The sequence below is a fragment of the Pygocentrus nattereri genome, chromosome 28, assembly GCF_015220715.1.
Source record: "Pygocentrus nattereri isolate fPygNat1 chromosome 28, fPygNat1.pri, whole genome shotgun sequence".
Taxonomy (NCBI): Eukaryota; Metazoa; Chordata; class Actinopteri; order Characiformes; family Serrasalmidae; genus Pygocentrus; species Pygocentrus nattereri.
The window spans coordinates 12,853,451-12,871,687 of NC_051238.1; the positions used below are offsets into that span (position 1 = coordinate 12,853,451).

Genomic DNA, 18,237 nt, shown 5'->3' on the forward strand with positions numbered 1-18,237 from the left:
TACAAAAACCCCACTGTACACCCTTATACATATTCTTAATTGTAGACCTCGTGAGTGCACTGACAAAGCCTTAAATGAACTGACAGGGTGGTTTGACTTACCAACTGAGAATATACCAACATCAAATAAATGAACTGAAAAGCTGATTTTGTTGAAACTGAATTTTGTTCCCTTTTTTGTCAAGGGAATAAAGTGTGCTGATAGAATCAACATGTTATATTAACAAATAATGAAATTATGCTCACATTTTTGATTCAACTTGATTCATATAACTTGATTAACTTGATTCAAATTTGTGGACAAGAGCACATGAACAAAGTTATTACATCAACACAGTTATTGCTAGATTACTACAACTACAGTGTATTACATTGTACTATGTTGTTCTGTACTGCATTGTGTTGATGTAAACAGTTTAATTCTTATAAGAATCATGTGCCAATTTAAATCAAGAAATTGCTTGACCTTGTTCATTGTGTATTATTGCCGACAATAACGAGTGTCTTTCTGTAGGCGCCTAAGGTCAACTGACGTTTTGTTGATTTTCTAACTGAAAATAAGTGAATTTATATGCTAAAAGTTATCAATCTTATTTAATTTATAAACAATACATACATTTGAAATTTTCAGACTAAAAAGAGAGGAGACATTCTATTAATCACAGGTTAGCAATGAGACACTACTGTTTCTCTGTAACCTGCATAGACAAGAGTATCGTGTGAGATCAGTGGGGAGTCTGCTCATGTCCAGAATCAGTTAGATATTCTGTTTCTTTTAATTTAATACACCTGGAGTCTTTGACAGGACATGTCCAGGTGCGTACATGTCCTTGTGCGTCCTATTCCCAGTGTGTGTGTGCATGCGCAGCCTATGTCTGGAAAGTCCGGTGGTTTTGGAGGTGCAGGCTGGTTCCCTTGAGACCCACACGCTAAATGAGGAAGAGCGTCTTGCTGTCTCTGGTGAATGAATTTTTTTATTCACACAGATGGGGTCAGACAGTATCAGCCTGAATGTGCAAATCTAGCATGTTCACATATTGATTAAATTATTCACGGACGGGCACAAACACTTCTCAGACAAGCCAACTCGGTCCTTCTAAATCAGGGGTGTCATACTTGTTCAAAGAGCCATAAAGGAGCCACATTAGAAAATCTCAAAAAAATTCTGGGCCAGAGAGAAAAAAAATGTTTTTTCATTTTTAATTAATTGCAGGATTGTGTGATCTGGCCCGCGGACCTTGTGTATGTACCATTTTAAAACAATTACTGCCCATATCACTGAAAACCAAACTTTGTTTTGACATAAAAGCTTACTGTAGTATGTACACTGTTAAAGTTTCAAAACGTACTGTTCAGTGCCCAGTTCATGCAGTCTATGAAGGAACTAAGCTGCAAAAACATCTCATTTTGAAATGTTTTTGTGATGTCACAAAACAGACAAGCAGACTAGATGTCAGATGCCAGATGGTTTAGCCCCACCCATTCACATGGAAATTATTAGAAGTGTTTCACACTGGACTGCTTTTTGAATACAACACAACAGCCAATCAGAACAAAGATCATTTGCATACACCAGTTTTAAAAGCACAGTACCAAATACAACCTGTGTAATTGTATGGGTAAAAAATAGTGAGGGAAAAATTAATCACTGTTTTTGGTGCATTAACTGTGCAAAGATCATAGGTAGAGCTCAGGAAGCGTGTAACAAACGGGCACTTTATTATGCCTGGAATTTGTCTAGTTGTTTAGCTGTGTCTCAACTCCACAGCAGAGAGAAATCAACCACAGCTCTACTTCCTCTTTTGCAAAGATCATGAATTATTCTGACCATTTTCTCAGAGCTGGACTGTCATGTGATCTGTTGGAGTGTGTGTCTAAGCTTGTTTGTATGCGTATCCATGCATGTACATCTAAACAAAGGACAACGAAACATTTTAGTGGAAAATTTTTTTATTATAATGAATATTATATTATTCATCACGTTATTTGGGGCAATTTCTGTTTCAAAAACAAGCAGCATGACCTTAAACTTTCTAACGTACACGCAGGCGCACACAAGGACACATGCACAGCTTCTCTCCCTGTTAAGAGGAAAGAAAGCTGGGAAGACAAAAAGGGAAGTTGGAGGTTTTGAAATGGGCATCACTATGTGTGTGTGTAAGCAAGTTTGTGTTTGTGTGCAAGGACGTATTTGAGATTTGGTAGTGGATCCGCATACAAAAGTGACTTTTTGTGCGCATTGTTACATTCTAGGACTATGTGGTCTTGGCATTAGTCGTCTTCTTTAGAACAGACGTTTTTCGTAGCTGAAAGACAAAAATGAACAATGTCAATAACAAACGCTGAGAGCTGTGCAAGGATGGTGTACTGGAGACATCTTCGAACAAAAGTGTGATTTCAGTAAAGACTACAATAGTGTAGTGGAACCACTAGGGGTCACTGTTATCACCAGTACTAATGTTGCAAACATTTCTCAACAACAGAAAACAGAGTGAGACTAAACGGCCAAGTTAACATAAAATGTGGCCAGATGGACATACGAGATGTATTAATGACATTTTGGTCTAAAATAAGAAAACATCAAGACCAGTCAATTATCTTAAAATAATTAGGAATATCTGCACAAACGGTTAATTTACAAAAGGTCCATACTTCTAGATTCAGCTAGATGGGTTATTCTCATGAACATGACAAATACTGAAGCATGACAAACACCAAGACCTAACAAAAATGAAAATGAATAAAACTATTCTTTTTGGAAATACAAATGAGGATGCCTAGTTAATTACAATAATTAAACATAATTAGCATCATTAATAATATAATAAACCTGAATTTAAAATTAGGTTTTAAATGTACTTTTACTAATACTTTTTAATTTAAGTGACTTATTTTGAAGATAAATCTGTTCATTTTTCCTCAACTGTTCTTTTTACATTCTGTATACTGTTGTCACATTATTTTAAAGCTAATTATTAAAATATACATATTTGGCAAAATACAGTATTTTGCAGTATTTTATCTTCTACGGATATACTTTGGCAACCACTGAGGTCTTTTTACATTTATAAATAAAAGTGAAAATATTAACAAATATCTGAAATAATTGAGAAACATGTGGACACATACCATGATCAGAATTAGGGTTAAAAAAAAAAAACCTGAAAATGAACGACTCTGAATGCTGTTCCATAAAAAGCCCCTACTGATCTACAAAATTATATGAATATTGTTTATCTGATGATGCTTATGACACTCATTTATGGACATGTTTCGGAGGCAGTTTTCATGAGAATAACCCATTTGTATAGCACATCATTCATATAGTTAGGATGATCATCTCAGAATGTACTGTGGTGTAGCATTTCAGTACCTGTGCAGACTGTGAACTCCTCCTTCCATCTGAGCAGATAAAGTTCTCTTTTCAAATTTCAGATCACCAGAATACATCATTGCCCTGCGAAAGACAGAGAGAAAGAGTGAGACAGGGAGGTGATAAAGAAAAATATAACACACAGAACACCCAAGTTTTCATGCATGCATGTTGCTTCTGAGTGTCTTTAAAAAAAAACAAAAAAAACTTTTATCTAGTTTATTATTTAATTCAGCAATAACTTAGGCAACATTGATACAAATATAATAAACTGGACATCAAAAAGTACTTTTTTTTTTGAAAAAATTTTTTTATAATAAGTTATACTTCAACATTTGAACCTTCTGAAAATGTAATTCAATTCTCAATGTTTTCACAGTCATTACGGAATCATCTATAGCCCTGTTCATCCCAGACACATCCACATGAACTTATTAACTACCTATAAACTATTCAAAAGCCATTCATTTGTAGCAGTTAAAGAGTTTTAACAGTGATTCCAAACTTTAGGAAACTATAGTATATGATAGCTTTATGTACTGCTATGTGTGTACCTGAGTTGTGTGAGACTCTTGGCTCCTATGTCCTGGCAGGAGTGCTGTATTCCAGCATGGAGGTAGGGAACAAACTTATGGACAGAGCCTTTATCCTGTACCGCTCCTGATACACCCTGAGCTACTTTAATCTTATCACTTTCACTGAAAGAGAGAGAGAGAGAGAGAACATACATTTGTACACACACTTCACCACAGGATAACTCAACCTGAAATATTTGAAGTTTTAGTATAACAGACTAAGCCAGACTAGTAATTGCCTCATCTGGAGTTTGGAATAATCTTAGTGTGTGGCAAACAAACAGTTGATAAGTTATTTAAACAATGAGGTTTAGCAGTGAAACAATTTCTGCAGTGGTTTTCTACAAAGCACTGAGGAAAACAAATTAAGAGAGTGTTTACTAATTTTTTAATGGACTGACGGTTAATATGGGACAGTGATCATGATGTATGTCTGTGTCTGACTGTGCAATACCTAAAATATCTGGTCTGTGAGCCCAGGTTTTTGTCCATGGCATCGAGAGAGCCCATGCCTCTATACTTCTTCAGTCTGATTCCATCTGAGAAGAAATACTCACCAGGAGCCTCGCTTGTAGCTGCAAGCAAAGACCCCATCATCACTGAAAGAGAGACAGACAGAGAGGCTAAATAAAAACAATCAAATACTTAATGAAAGCAATAAGCTTCAGAAATGTGTACATTTTTAAAATTAGGTGCCATAAGAGGTTCTTTTAGCGATGCCACAGAATAAGACCTTTTGGTGTCCCACAACTAAAAAGGAAATCTGAGTGTCAAGAGCCTTTTAAAGGTTCTATATAAAATTAGGAGTTTGTCCTAGAAACTTTACATAATATTTAGGTTCTTCAAACCTTTCAAAAAAGGTTCTTTAGGGGAAAAAAAAGAGGTTCTTCTATGGCATCACACAACAGTGCTTTCTGACTCACTCGCTTAGCGCCTTACCTGTGGACGCCCCCAGGGCAAGGGCTTTGGCAATGTGCCCTACTGTCTGAATGCCTCCATCTGCAATGACAGGCACTCCAAACCGTCGAGCGTACTCAGATACCTTATAAACAGCAGTAGCCTGTGGCCTGCCACATGCCAGCACTGGGAGAGAGGGAGGGAGAGAATTAGATTAGTGTACACTTATCCACAGAAGATTAACTCTAATACACATGTAGTACTGAGAAAAAGTCTTTGCATCCTCTGAAAAAAAATTATATAGAATTTGACATTTTCTATACATATTTCCTTCCTCTACTGTCAGAAGAAAACCTCGCATCTTGATTTTTGTCGTTTTCCAGTTTTTGACATAATTTGAAAATGCCTGTTACCCTTTAGAAACGTCCCAAAATGACCAAAAAAAGTTTTCTTCATTTCATTTCCTTTTTCTAAAAGTTCCTTTTCCTAAAAGTCATTTGGAGATATGAGATGCATCTTTTTTTTAAGCATCAACAATACAATTAATACAAATAAAAAATATTGCAATAGTTACCCTTTGCATTTACCATTAAACACAAGGGGCCTCTCTCATGAAGCACAATCTTTCCTAAGTAAATTTCAGCTTCACAAATGCAACTTCTTTTTTCAAAGGCAGTTAACTGCTATGTGCATATAAATGCAAGTTGTTCATGATGAGAAGCAAATTATGAGAAATATTCCTTTCTGGAACTTCATAAATATGTACAAAGTAATGCAATTATAAACGCCAACACTGTCACTACTGCCAATGTGTTAACTGATGCTGCTTGTTACAATTACTTTACATATTGCATTAAATATTAATTTTACGCGTGTGATTTCTTGCTAAATTATCGGTCACAAAGAGGCAGCCAAATTGTTGTGTACCATTCTTTTCTCTTTTTTGATGTTTTGACTTTATGCACTAAAAAAGTTAACAGCCAGTGACTCGCAGCAATTTATATAAAAAAAATGTTTCTGATCCACAATTCCCAAACATAGCTCACCCTAGAGAAAGATTAGGCATGCAATAGAAGATGCCATGGCAGTGAAGCCCAGTAAAAAGTGACCCACTGTCATTACAGAAAATTCAAGGTAGACCAAACTAAGTTTTAAATGAGCTGGCTACACAAGAAATTCTACTGGTGGTGGAATTTAAATCATTTCAATAGCTGGATGCCACTGAGGAGAAGAGGAATCAAACCTGTGTTCTTCTAACAACTTCAAGATTGTCACCATAATACTACTACCACTACTACCACTACTACCACTACTACCACTACTACCAACAATTGTTCGTATTCATTTTTATTTGTTATACAGTGCTTTGACCAGCAAAACATGTTGCCAAGATAGATGTTGCAATTTCATAAAATAAAATAAAAATATTTTATATATATATAAATATTTTATATATATATATATATATATATATATATATATATATTGACTGACTTTTCCCCAGTACTGTACATTCACTCATACCCACCTCATTTCACACACATGCATACAAAAAAAATGCCCTCTTCAGTGACCTCTCTCAGTACATACTCAGAAGCAGTATGTGCCTTTAGTCCACATTCATCAAACACACACTAGTGATCAGATTGGAGGTGAACTGGTATGAGATGAGATGAGGACTCGATCCCTCCAATGAACAAAACTAAGTGAAGTTTGCAGTAAAAATGTCAGCGTGCTTAATGTCTGCACCGACAAAAGCATGAGAGGACATTCCAGTGGAAACAAAAATGGGAAGGGGAAAATGAGTTAAAATGTGTAATCACTGCATGTGTTAGATTTATCTGTTAGATGTTTAATGTGAACTGGTAACGCTCTGCTTTATCCAGAATATAACCGCAAAATCATTTGTTTGACAACCCTTTCCCGGCACCCCACAGCTTAGTTACATTATTATTCAAAATAACTTGATCTGCACTTCAACTGCGCTTGTCTATTTGCATTTCAGAGGGCTTGTGGGTAATGTAGGCAGAGACAGAGGGGTTGTCAAAGACTGGCTGACAGGTTAGTCAGACAACTACAAGCATCCAAAACCCCAAAAACCCAAACAGCCACAACTACTACTACTGATGCAGAGCTGTTAGCCAATCAGTGCAGCAGGCTGTAAAAGAAAGGAGGGCAAAGTGTAGTACTGAGTAGGGCCGAACCGATAAAATTGTCCGATGTTCCATGGATTTGTCTGTATCAGTGAAAATGCTGCCTCTAAAACACTGCCAAGTTCTTTATATTCTTACAAACAAGCAGCGCTAGTGTTCTTATGCTAATTATTACAGAAACTGGCATAATGCTGAACTGCTAAATTTTATCACAAGCCATCAACTGCATCCATACCAAAAAAAATGATGTGAAAAGAACTGATGAAAACTAATGAAATAACCCTTATGAATTCTGGCAAGCTCCACCCCCGGTGCTACAACATTTAAATTTATATATGAACATTTAAGATTGAGTGATGTTTACTTGACTAAGAACTGATGATCATTTAACAATCATTTTACTGTTGACAACTGACCATAAATCAACAACTGCCAATCAATCATCAGGCAATTTAAATTACTGGCATCTGTTTAATGTCTGACCACCTAAAATGAAATCCCCAGGTGTTATCAGCTATCGTATCAGACAATTTTCATATCAGTCGGGCCCTAGTACTGACCCAAAAGGAGCCCAGTTTAGGGGTTTCAGGAGGGACTTACTGGAGTATCCCGTTACAGTGGTTGGGCTTTTGGGGCTGTGGAGCTTTATATCAGGAGGTATATTAAGAGGAGCTAGAATAAATAAATAAAGAAAGCAAGACAGCGAAGGAGAGGCAGATGAAAGGAGAGGAGTTTGGTGTAAAGACAGTGAGAAAAAGTTGCAGATAGAAGGATGCAGGATGGACAGAAATCCCAGGATAGTAAGAAACGGGAACAAAGACATGAAAGAAAAAAGAAACAAGAATGTACAAAGATTAAACACAAAAGTATGACAAGAATGAAAAGACGAGAGAAGGAGGAAAGAGAAACAGGAATAAGACAAAAAAACATTTAAGATGCCACAGGAACTGATGTCCACAGTAAAGCATTGCCAGGGCCAGCTAGGTGTTCCTGTACTCTCAATTCTCTTCATAGTAAGATATCCCTCATCTGCTTAAAAATATACAGCATCAGAATGAAATGGCCTAATTTAACAAAATAAATTGAAGAATATTTGGGGAAAAAAAAAAAACAAAAACAACAACAAACAAAAAAAAAAAAAAAAAAAAAAAAAAAAAACACCTACACTTCGTTGGGTCGACTGTATACCTATGGAAACCGTAGCTCATGACTGGGGCACTCACCTTCCTGTGTGATGCAAATGGAGCCACTGCCCATGCCCACTCTCAGAGCATCAACGCCCGCATCAATCAAATTCTTTGTTTGAGCTGCTGTCACCACTGAGACAGAAAAGAGAAAGAGTCACTTACACCAACACCATTTTTTGTTTTAGTTATATTTAAGTGTTTAAGGCTTTATTATAGCAGAATATTAAGCCCTAGAAATGCAGCTTGAAATAATAAAATAATTTTGTATTTATTATGTTGGGACTTTATTTTGTAAGCATTTGACAAATATTTCTCAAAGCTTATTGAAAGAAATTCTGGTGAAAGTGCGTTTGTAAGTAGAAGTTTTATTATGTTTCATTTTTTGCCATGATTGTCACTGTCTGACATAGAAACACAAAAACATTAAACGTGACTTAACCTGTCAATACAGAATGTGAATTTAACAAAAGTTTAATATTATGTTGCTCACTATGCACTCACAAATGTAATTAAATATGAAAATGACAGTACTACAATAATACTTCTGCCTGCAACTGCAGATTTCACCATCACCAATCATTTTTCTTAACTTTTACATTTTAGTTACTTTTTAATTATTATTTTATATTTTAGACTTCATGTATTTTTATTAGTAATGTTTCTTTTTTATACTTATCAGATTTGAGTATTTTTTATTATTATGTTTACTTTTATTATTTTATATGTTCTTGCACATTATCAATCCCTTTATCCTGTATCAGCTCGACAAAACTGTAAATGATGCCCTCAATGTTCTCAGAGGTTAAATAATGGTTGACCGATTGATTTGTAGTCTTCCAAGGGTCCTTTTCTGAACATTCACTTTAAAAAGGTACAAGAACAACGTGTACCAAGTCTGGCTAATTTCTGCCATCTAATGGTTCCATTGTGCTATTGCCATCTGAGACATTTATTTCAACTGACTCACAACTGGTGCATTATTATGCCATAGCAGGGGCTGGACACATGTTAGACTGACCTATATGAGCTAGTCACCCTCTCTGTGGTCACAAAAACAGCGTTACAGTTTGTATTTTAGTAAAAGGCAGAGCTGTTATCTATCTTAGATCACTACATTGTGTGCAAAGCATCATAGCTGAAATAAGTACTTGCAATACTTGGTCCTTAACTTGACCTCTAAAACCACAAAGCATGAATAATCATTTATATTTATCAGAAGCGCAGTTTGAGAGAGTGCAATTTTTAAATCACAAGAGCTGCAATTTTAATGATCTCTTAGTACTACCCTATATTATTCTACAATGTTTTAAGTGGGGAAAATGAACCTAATACAGTTCATGAACTGGCTACCTCACACAATATGTTCAGTGTTCTATCCTCAAGCCAGATAAAATGCATATGCTTGTCATCTTGTCAGAATATAAATGAAACATTTAAACATGTTAAAAATATATTTAAATTGTAATCTTAGTATTTGTCAGGGATTTTTTTTTTTTTAATCCGATATGTTGAACCTACCATTGCCCCCTACAACCTGCAGGTTGGGGTATTTCTCCTTTATGTACTTGATCATGTTGATCTGGTAGATTGAATTTCCCTGGGAAGAGTCCTGTTAGACAGGAAAAAAAGATCTAACGAACATTTAAAAAATTTGAGAACTGAAATACCGAAGGGCACGCATGCGCAAACACACTCACCAGTATAACCACGTCTACACCGGCCTGCACAAGCAGGTCAAGTCTGTATTTGTCGTCATTGTGAGTTCCTATAGCAGCACCACAGAGCAGCTGCTTGCGCGAGTCTTTAGAAGCCAGAGGGAAGTCTCTGTTTTTCTTCAAGTCTGTGCGAGCGATGATGGCCACTAAACAGCCCTCCTCATTCACTATGGGCAGCTTTCCTGGAAGAGGATCAAGCCAAGCCAAAGTTTGAGAGATTGACAGGACACAAACAGAGGCCATGTGACTACACAGGCGTTCAAAGTTTAAGCTCTTGAACTTCAGGCTTAATCAGTTATTAATCTTAAATCTTCCTATTAAATAAGTCACCACAATTAATTATATAGTTAGTACTACAAAACCAATATACACTCACCGGCCACTTTATTAGGTACTTCAGTTGCAGGTGTTCTGTTGCTTGTTAACACAAATAGCTAATCAGCCAATCACATGGCCGCAACTCAATGCATTTAGACATGTAGATGTGGTCAAGACAACTTGCTGAAGTGCAGACTGAGCATCAGAATGGGGAAGAAAGGGGATTTAAGTGACTTTGAACATGGCGTGGTTGTTTGTGCCAAACGGGCTGGTCTGAGTATTTCAGAAACTGCTGATCTACTGGGATTTTCACGCATAACCATCTCTAGGGTTTACAGAGTATGGTCCAAAAGAGGAAATATCCAGTTAGCAGCAGTTGTGTGGACGAAAATGCCTTGTTGATGTGAGAGGTCAGAGGAGAATGGGCAGACTGGTTCAAGATGATAGAAAGGCAACAGGAACTCAAATAACCAACCAAAATCTCTGAGGAATGTTTCCAGCACCTTGTTGAAAGTATGTCATGAAGAATTAAGGCAGTTCTGAAGGCAAAAGAGGGTCCAACCTTTTACTAGCAAGGTGTACCTAATAAAGTGGCCCATGAGTGTATAAGACATGGTTAAGTGAGGAACTTAAGTCTGGCCATCTGGGCCTTAGGGTTGAAAGGAAAATTTCACCAATTTTTCAAAATTTCTGCATAACTCATCAACATATCCAAAGCCTATATGTGTCTTAAGAAATTTTGTATGCATAGAATGTAATCTCAAATTAGTGGTAAATTTAAAAAAAACCCCACTAGTTTACCTTATAGAGCTCTGCATCTGATCTCACAACTATTGTAAAACAATGTCTCGCAGCATATTTAGAACCCATCCATCCATCCATTTTCTAAGCCGCTTCTCCGTCAGGGTCGCGGGGGGCATATTTAGAACCATTTCATGTAATTACTTTCTGTTAGAGAGCTTTCAGAGGCATTAACTGGTTACCATCATCACCCCAGTGAACTATTCAGACTCGGGAAGTTTCTCTGGAACAGAACCTTTCACTGTGCAATAACTGAATTATGCAGAAATTTTGAAAAATCTGTGAAAGTACATCAGTACTGGGCAAACCTTGTATATGCATGTCTGTCTTAATTTGGAAATACCAGCTGCCTTTGCCTCAAAATTTCATGATGAACAGACCAATAGAAATGGAACTGAATGAAATCTGATCCCATTAACTTACATTGAATAGTAGAAATGCCTTTTGCATCTCTTGTGCTGTTACTTTTTTTTATTTGAGCCAAACACTTTTGTTCCAACAGTGACAATATTTGAAATGTCAGTTCACATTAGTGAAATAACTTTAATACTGTGTATCATTTTCTGTACCTTTTTTACTTCTCTGAAGGATCTCATTGGCCTCCTTTAGTGTCACTCCAGCAGGAGCTACAACAAGATCCTCCCTCTTCGTCATCACCTAAAACAGAGAAAGACCAAGCACAAGCAAGCCAGCTTAACAGATTGAATTGTCAGTCAAATACATTAAATAAAAGGAAGATGTTTCATGGATTTTATGGATCTGATTTTTGTTGCTGTTGTAATAATACTTGTGACTTATTAACTTTTAAGTATGTTAAAGCTGCACTATGTAAGATTTTCTTTGTTAAAAGTAGGATTACTATGTCAACAGGTGCTAAACAAAGCAAAACTATAATTTATTCTCTATTTCACCCTCTTATGGATGTGCTGCTCCTACCTCGCTGAGTGGAAGGTCATGCTCCTCCCCCTTCAGGAAGTCAATGTCTCGGGATGAGATGATGCCCACAAGTCGGCCACCCATTTGTCCATTGTCCGTGATGGGAATGCCACAGAACCCATGCCGCGCTTTCGCCTGGAAGACGTCTCGCACATGCTCGTTGGGACTCATCACCACGGGGTCTGTAATAAAGCCCTGCTCGTACCGCTGGGAGATGGGGTTGGGGAAACAGGAGAATTCAGGATAAGGGACAGAGTGGATGATGGGGGTAGAAGGCAAGGGTAGCAGCTATTAGGCAGGGAAATACCACAAGGAATCACTAGAGGCACCAGGACACAATATTATCACAATACTTGAGCCATAATATAATTGTACTGCACTTTTTAAAAAAGATTTGTAATGTCAAGTATCACATTATATATATGTCGCTTTGTAATTGTAAATTCTATCACTTAGTTTGTCTCATAAGGTCTTCCTACCATTACGTATTTATCAGGTAATGTTATTCAGAGCCACAGACAGTGGTGGCAAACAGTTTTAGGACTCTATATTATTATATCAGTTGCATTCCTGACTGAATGGGGATTCAAATGGGGATTCTAAGAACAAAAAGAATAAGACATTCGATATGCAGTTTTGTTTTTTTTTTACCCAAAGTATCGTGATACTATAGTGAATTGATTTTTTTTCCCCGCCACATCTAAAGGAAACACCACAGGGAATCACTAAGGAATTCAACAAAGCAGCAAATCTGAAGATGAAAGGACAGAAATACACATACTAAGGCATTACAGAAATAGACATACAAATACATTTTTACCATTTTTGCTATTAGAATATACACATTTTAAAACTAATAGTACTAACATTACATTGTTATAAAAAAGAAAACATTAAAAAGTTTAACATTCATAACATACAGCTTCAGCTGAACGTAGGGCTGTAAACCTTGACAACAAGCTGCTGTTTGAAAGAAACATAAGATCCTTGCAACTTGTCACTTACACAAAGCAATTAAAAATGATCAAAGGCATATGGAACACATTCATATGCCATGAGTTAGCAAGACTAGTACCTAGTATTATATACTTCTGCAAAACCTCCTATCTCCAAAATGAGAACGTTACAGGGGAAGGAAAAAACACTCAAATTTTAATGTGACTCAATGGAATCAGACATTTTTCCAAGTAATTTTCCGTCATTTCTTTCGGTCCGTTCATCATGACATTTACACATTACAACGCAGGACAATGCTGCTATGGCTGTATAAAGTCATCAGATGAGTTCTTTAACCTACATTTGCATTTGTGTATCATTTTCATATCAGGAGAGTAGAAAACTATTTACGTAGCTACACAGATCAAGATACAGCAGGCTAACAAAGCAGATCAAACACTGCCATAATCAGCCTTGCAAGCAGCTGTCATTAACTTTAGCTGCCTAACTCACACTAGCTCACTGAGTTCATTGCTATCAGCAAACAGGCAAAATTATTCCAAGAGAATCATATTTTTTTTTTCCATAGTAGAGAATGGTAACAGACACATAGGAAAAGCAAAAATGAGCAAAAAGACACATCAGATATAAGTTATGAGGAGAATTTACCTTGACCTTCCTCACTTCATTGGCCTGGAATTCTGGTGTGCAGTTATGGTGGATGAAGCCAATACCGCCAGTCAGCTACAGTACACAACATAAACCCTTTACAATGGAGACTATGAGAGTTTTGTAATAACAGCTTAATGACATGGTACTTAATTTAATTAATACATTAACAACATAGTAATTAAAATTATATTAATGAATCAAAGACTAAATATACAGCTTAGAGCTTGACAGTTTAACTCATAAAAATACAGCTATAATTGAAGTATTCTTGTTTATGTTGTGTGCAAATCTTACAGCCATGGCAATTGCCATCCCTGATTCAGTGACCGTATCCATGGGCGATGAAACCAGCGGCGTCTTTATGGTGATCTGTTTGGTCAGTGCTGAGGTCAGATCCTACAGGATTTCAAAAAATGAGTAACTGGGTGGGCCTGATCACTTTTTACTAATACTTAATTATTAATAATACTTCTTGACTTGCGCATATTTTTGATGCATAACATCTGTCCAAAATACATATTTTCATGCTTCCCTTATTATATGACATGTAGGCTAGACCATGTAAATCAAGCCCACCTTACAGCTTACAGTATGACTGTGGAAATGTTCCAGAATTGATCCTAGAATTCTTCAAATGACCCCTCACGCTGTACTTACCACCTGGTCAGCTGTGAAGTCAATGTAGCCTGGGAGAATCAAGAAGTCACTGAGAAAAGATAAGAATGAGGGGTGGGCCTTAACCTCATGACACAGGAGAGAGGACATTGAACACTGTCAGACAAATAACTCTACAATCAAACAACAATCATCTATCAGTAAATATTTCCCCAGAGGTCTACTTATAATTTAGGCATCAAAAACAATTAGTTTTTACAAGATTGTTTTCCAACCCATCTTAATCTCTTAACATTAAGCAGGCTGACATATGTAAATGACCTCCGCTCTGCCCTGTACTGTGAAGCAGTCTAGGACTAAACATTATGTTTAACTTCAGCATGGGTGCTGTTAAACTGCTGTAGACTAAAAAGGTGTAAATGTGTTGGTATCTGTGATTTTGTTTTTGCAGCTTGCTTCCTATATTTAGACCACACAGCCTGAGGAATAAACGCCACCTTTTGAAACTGACAGTGTTTGCATTCTAAATCAAACTCCTGACAAAAAAATTTGTTTTTCCATGATATGCGCCATGAGTTGGTCCAGTGACGAAGCGTGTGCTTGTGCAGAATGTGCCTACTGTGACGGGGAAATCCTAAGCACTTTCTAGAATAAACTGACCACTGATGGAGTCTGTAACATGAAACCTCACTTCACTTCAGAAGACTCTGCACAGTTGGCGTAACCATGATTAGCAGGTAAACAAATAAGTAGCCCTCTTGCAAAAGAAGTGACAAAAGATCAGTGGAGAAATGGAGAAACTTGACTCTGGCTTGGAAGCACCAAAGTCCTCCTGCAGTTTTGTGCCAAGCCATGCATGTTTGGGAATCGTGATCAGCAGACTGCTCTTTCAAAAGGAGCGTGACTGCTTAACAGGGAAAGACCCTGTGACCGAGTAACCAAGTTTAATACGGCCATTCGAAGGGGAGATTCTACGACACAAAATCCAGCTAGTAAAGGACATTAAACAACTAAAACACAACCCAAGTCTACCATAGCGGCACCTTTTTGTAAGTAATGAATAACTGTGGTGCTTCTGTGTCCAGTTTCAAGACAGAGAGCCAGACTATAAGCTGACAATACTACTGAGCTACATTTATCGGTAGAATTAGATTCCTAGGTTAGCCACTTGACGACACACTTGAATAATTGGTTCTTTGTTTGTTGAAATGATTCTTCAGGTTGAAGGAGACTTTGTTGTATATGGTTCTATATAGAACCGTTTTAAAAAAGTGGCTCTATATAGCAACAAAAAGGGTTGATCTATATTATACGAGGTCGAGCTTGTAACAACAGAAGCCTTTTGGTGCTTTACAGTAATATTTTCTAAATGGTTCTTAATAGAACTCAAGGTTCTAAAGAGAACCACTGCCATTACTAAATACCCCCTAAAGAACCATCTTTTTAAGCGTGTTGTCCTGTAACTGGCGCTGCCGGTGTAGCTTTTTCCTAATTTTTCAATAATTTCTTTATCCACCTGTCAACTCCAGTTTGACGCATGCGCAGATACCAGTTAACGCTACTGAGTGGTCCTAATGGTCAAAAGTGACTCATAAAAGCGTTTTTCTCAAAACTAGTGACAAATTTTAACATATATGGAAAGCATGAGCACGCTAATGAAAACAGTATGAAGGGTTGTACAACGCAGCAGTAAGCTAGTTTTGCTCAACTTGCGCCACTGAGAAATCTAAAGAAGTGAAGCCAATGTTGACTCTTCTAGCTGGCTGGCTCGACCGAGAGACCCTCTCTGCGATGCCGTACTTGTATGTGAGGCCGTCGCCGCAGTTGAAGAGCTGCTGCCCCGTAAGACCATCTTCAGGCACATAACCCGTCTGTCCGCTGATCAGATAGTCCGCCATGGCGCACAAACTGCCAAATATCCTAAACTTCTAAGCGGAGATCAAACGCGGTGCAGGGCGAAGTGAGCCAGTCCGGCTACGCGCAGCAGTACGACACACAGAGCGCAGCTGCCGGCAGAAAGCTCCAGAATTCACCTCCCTGGAGCGGATTTCTCTCGTTTTCGGTCGCTCTTACTCCGAACGGGGATCTCTATTTTCATCAGAGCCCTGTCTGAAGGACTGACCCGGCTCCGCGGCGCACACTACGACAACACGTGTCTGTCTGAAGCGCGACCTTGTGCTCGGCGGCTTTATATAAACTACCGCATCTGCGTCACATCCGCAACAAGGCTCGACTGGACCCTCAGCATTTCCCGGCCATTTAGGCTGCGTCCAAAACCACATGTAACACTCGGGAAACCATGGCTGCATCCCAAACTGTATAATACCACAGGAAACAGCGTGTCAAACAGACTACACCACTAATTGAAGTCCATTCGTTAGTGTAGTATGTGTAGTACAGTAGTATGTGGTTCTGGACGCAGCTTATATGCGCTTTGAGCGGTGTTGTAATGTTCTGAACGGTAAACCACAATTTGTGTTTTCTTTAGTATAGTAGGCAGCGTAGAGTAGTGTGTGATTCTGGACGCAGCCCTCGAGAGTGATTTACAGGGGAATTCCTCCAATTTTTCAAAATTTCTATATAATTCAATTGCTAGACTGTAAAGTGATTCCGAGTGTTTTGGTGTAAAACGAGACTTATCTATTTGTCATGTCTACAACACAAACATAGTCATTTTATTTACTATGCAAAAACACCAGTGACCACCTATGCATGTCTTCAGAGTTTCTATATGAAATGATAATGGTGGGAAATAACACGTTTTCTTTTGGGTCTATGTTGCCTCATAATGTCCTGCATGTACCCCTCCGCCATGACTTTATTTAAAAAGTAGGTTTTAAAAAACAGAATCTTCTCCAAACCGTCGTAAAACTGTCTCAGACATCAGTCAGCATATTCATACATTTCATGTAACGACTTTCTGCTTTAGAGGCGGACGTCTGGTTCCTATCACCACCACTGTGAACGACATTCCCAGTAAATTTCTCTAGAACTGAACATTTCCCACTAAACCATTCTGTGAGACCTTGTTCACATCATAACCATTTAATTATGCAGAAACTTTGAAAAGTTGATAGAGTTCTTGTTTAACCACTTTCTTCGAATTATTGCGCATATTCGATGCATACGTGTTATTAAAAAACAAAACAAAACAAAACAAAAAAACAGCCGTTCAGGTGAATGAACGCGTCCTGCCGAGTGTCTGGGGTGGGGTGTAGCTTTAACCTATCTTCAGCACACATGTGTCCAGTTCGGGGGCGCTTACGCTGGTTTAATTTTATCTCCGCCACACAGCGCTGACTATATTTGGCCCTCGTGAACTGAGCTGAAAACGGGCCCGCGCACTGCCAACTGCATGTCCGAAATGGAGCATGCCACACTTGTCCTCAGGTGTAGAATCTTCCTGCCTATGTAGAGCAGAATTCTCATATATATATATATATATATATATATATATATATATATATATATATATATATATATATATATATATATATATATAAAATACAATTAATAAAATTGGCTGTGAATGTGTCATTTAATACGTTTTAATGTTAGCAGTTCCTTAACAAACAGCTTGTTTCTACCACAGTTTCTGCACAGCCGGCAGTTCATTTCCAGCAGACCAACTGACAGTTTGGGAATTTAGTGTAGTCTCATCTTCAGAGTCTGACCAAATCGGCTGTCGGCCACTGGATATTAAACATGGAACCTAATGGCAAAGAACTCTTTGAAGCTCTTTGTGCTCTCCACAAAGATGGCCTAGGCTATAAGAAGATTGCTAACACCCTGAACCTGAGCTATAGCACGGTGGCCAAGATCATACAGTTTTCCAGAACAGGTTCCACTCGGAACAGGCCTCACTAGGGTCGACCAAAGAAGTTGTGTCCACGTGTTCAGCGTCATATCCAGAGGTTGGCTTAAAAAAATCGACGCATGAGTGCTGCTGGCATTGCTGCAGAGGTTGAAGAAGTGGGAGGTCAGCCTGTCAGTGCTCAGACCATACGCCGCACAATGCATCAAGTCGGTCTGCGTGGCTGTCGTCCCAAAATGAACCTTC

At 37.9% G+C, this 18,237-nt stretch overlaps 1 protein-coding gene across 4 annotated transcripts; it reads right to left on the reverse strand.

Moving 5' to 3' along the window:
• Positions 1 to 1,931: 1,931 nt before the first annotated feature.
• Positions 1,932 to 16,373, reverse strand: impdh2 (IMP (inosine 5'-monophosphate) dehydrogenase 2). Of its 4 annotated transcripts, none has more exons than XM_037535758.1 (15): positions 15,978 to 16,373; positions 14,220 to 14,268; positions 13,857 to 13,958; positions 13,560 to 13,634; positions 11,955 to 12,242; positions 11,588 to 11,675; positions 9,882 to 10,081; positions 9,703 to 9,793; positions 8,221 to 8,316; positions 7,598 to 7,669; positions 4,887 to 5,030; positions 4,402 to 4,546; positions 3,927 to 4,070; positions 3,373 to 3,456; positions 1,932 to 2,305 (listed from the first exon to the last, which is right to left on the reverse strand). In XM_037535758.1, the coding sequence occupies exons 1-15, from the start codon at positions 16,073 to 16,075 to the stop codon at positions 2,284 to 2,286; spliced, it is 1,698 nt and encodes a 565-aa protein (XP_037391655.1). In that variant the 5' UTR covers positions 16,076 to 16,373; the 3' UTR covers positions 1,932 to 2,283. The 4 variants fall into 4 exon arrangements, with proteins under 4 accessions (XP_037391655.1, XP_017548923.1, XP_037391656.1 ...); XM_017693434.2 differs by having other exon boundaries at positions 11,955 to 12,161; positions 15,978 to 16,370; XM_037535759.1 differs by lacking the exon at positions 7,598 to 7,669 and having other exon boundaries at positions 15,978 to 16,371.
• Positions 16,374 to 18,237: the final 1,864 nt, after the last annotated feature.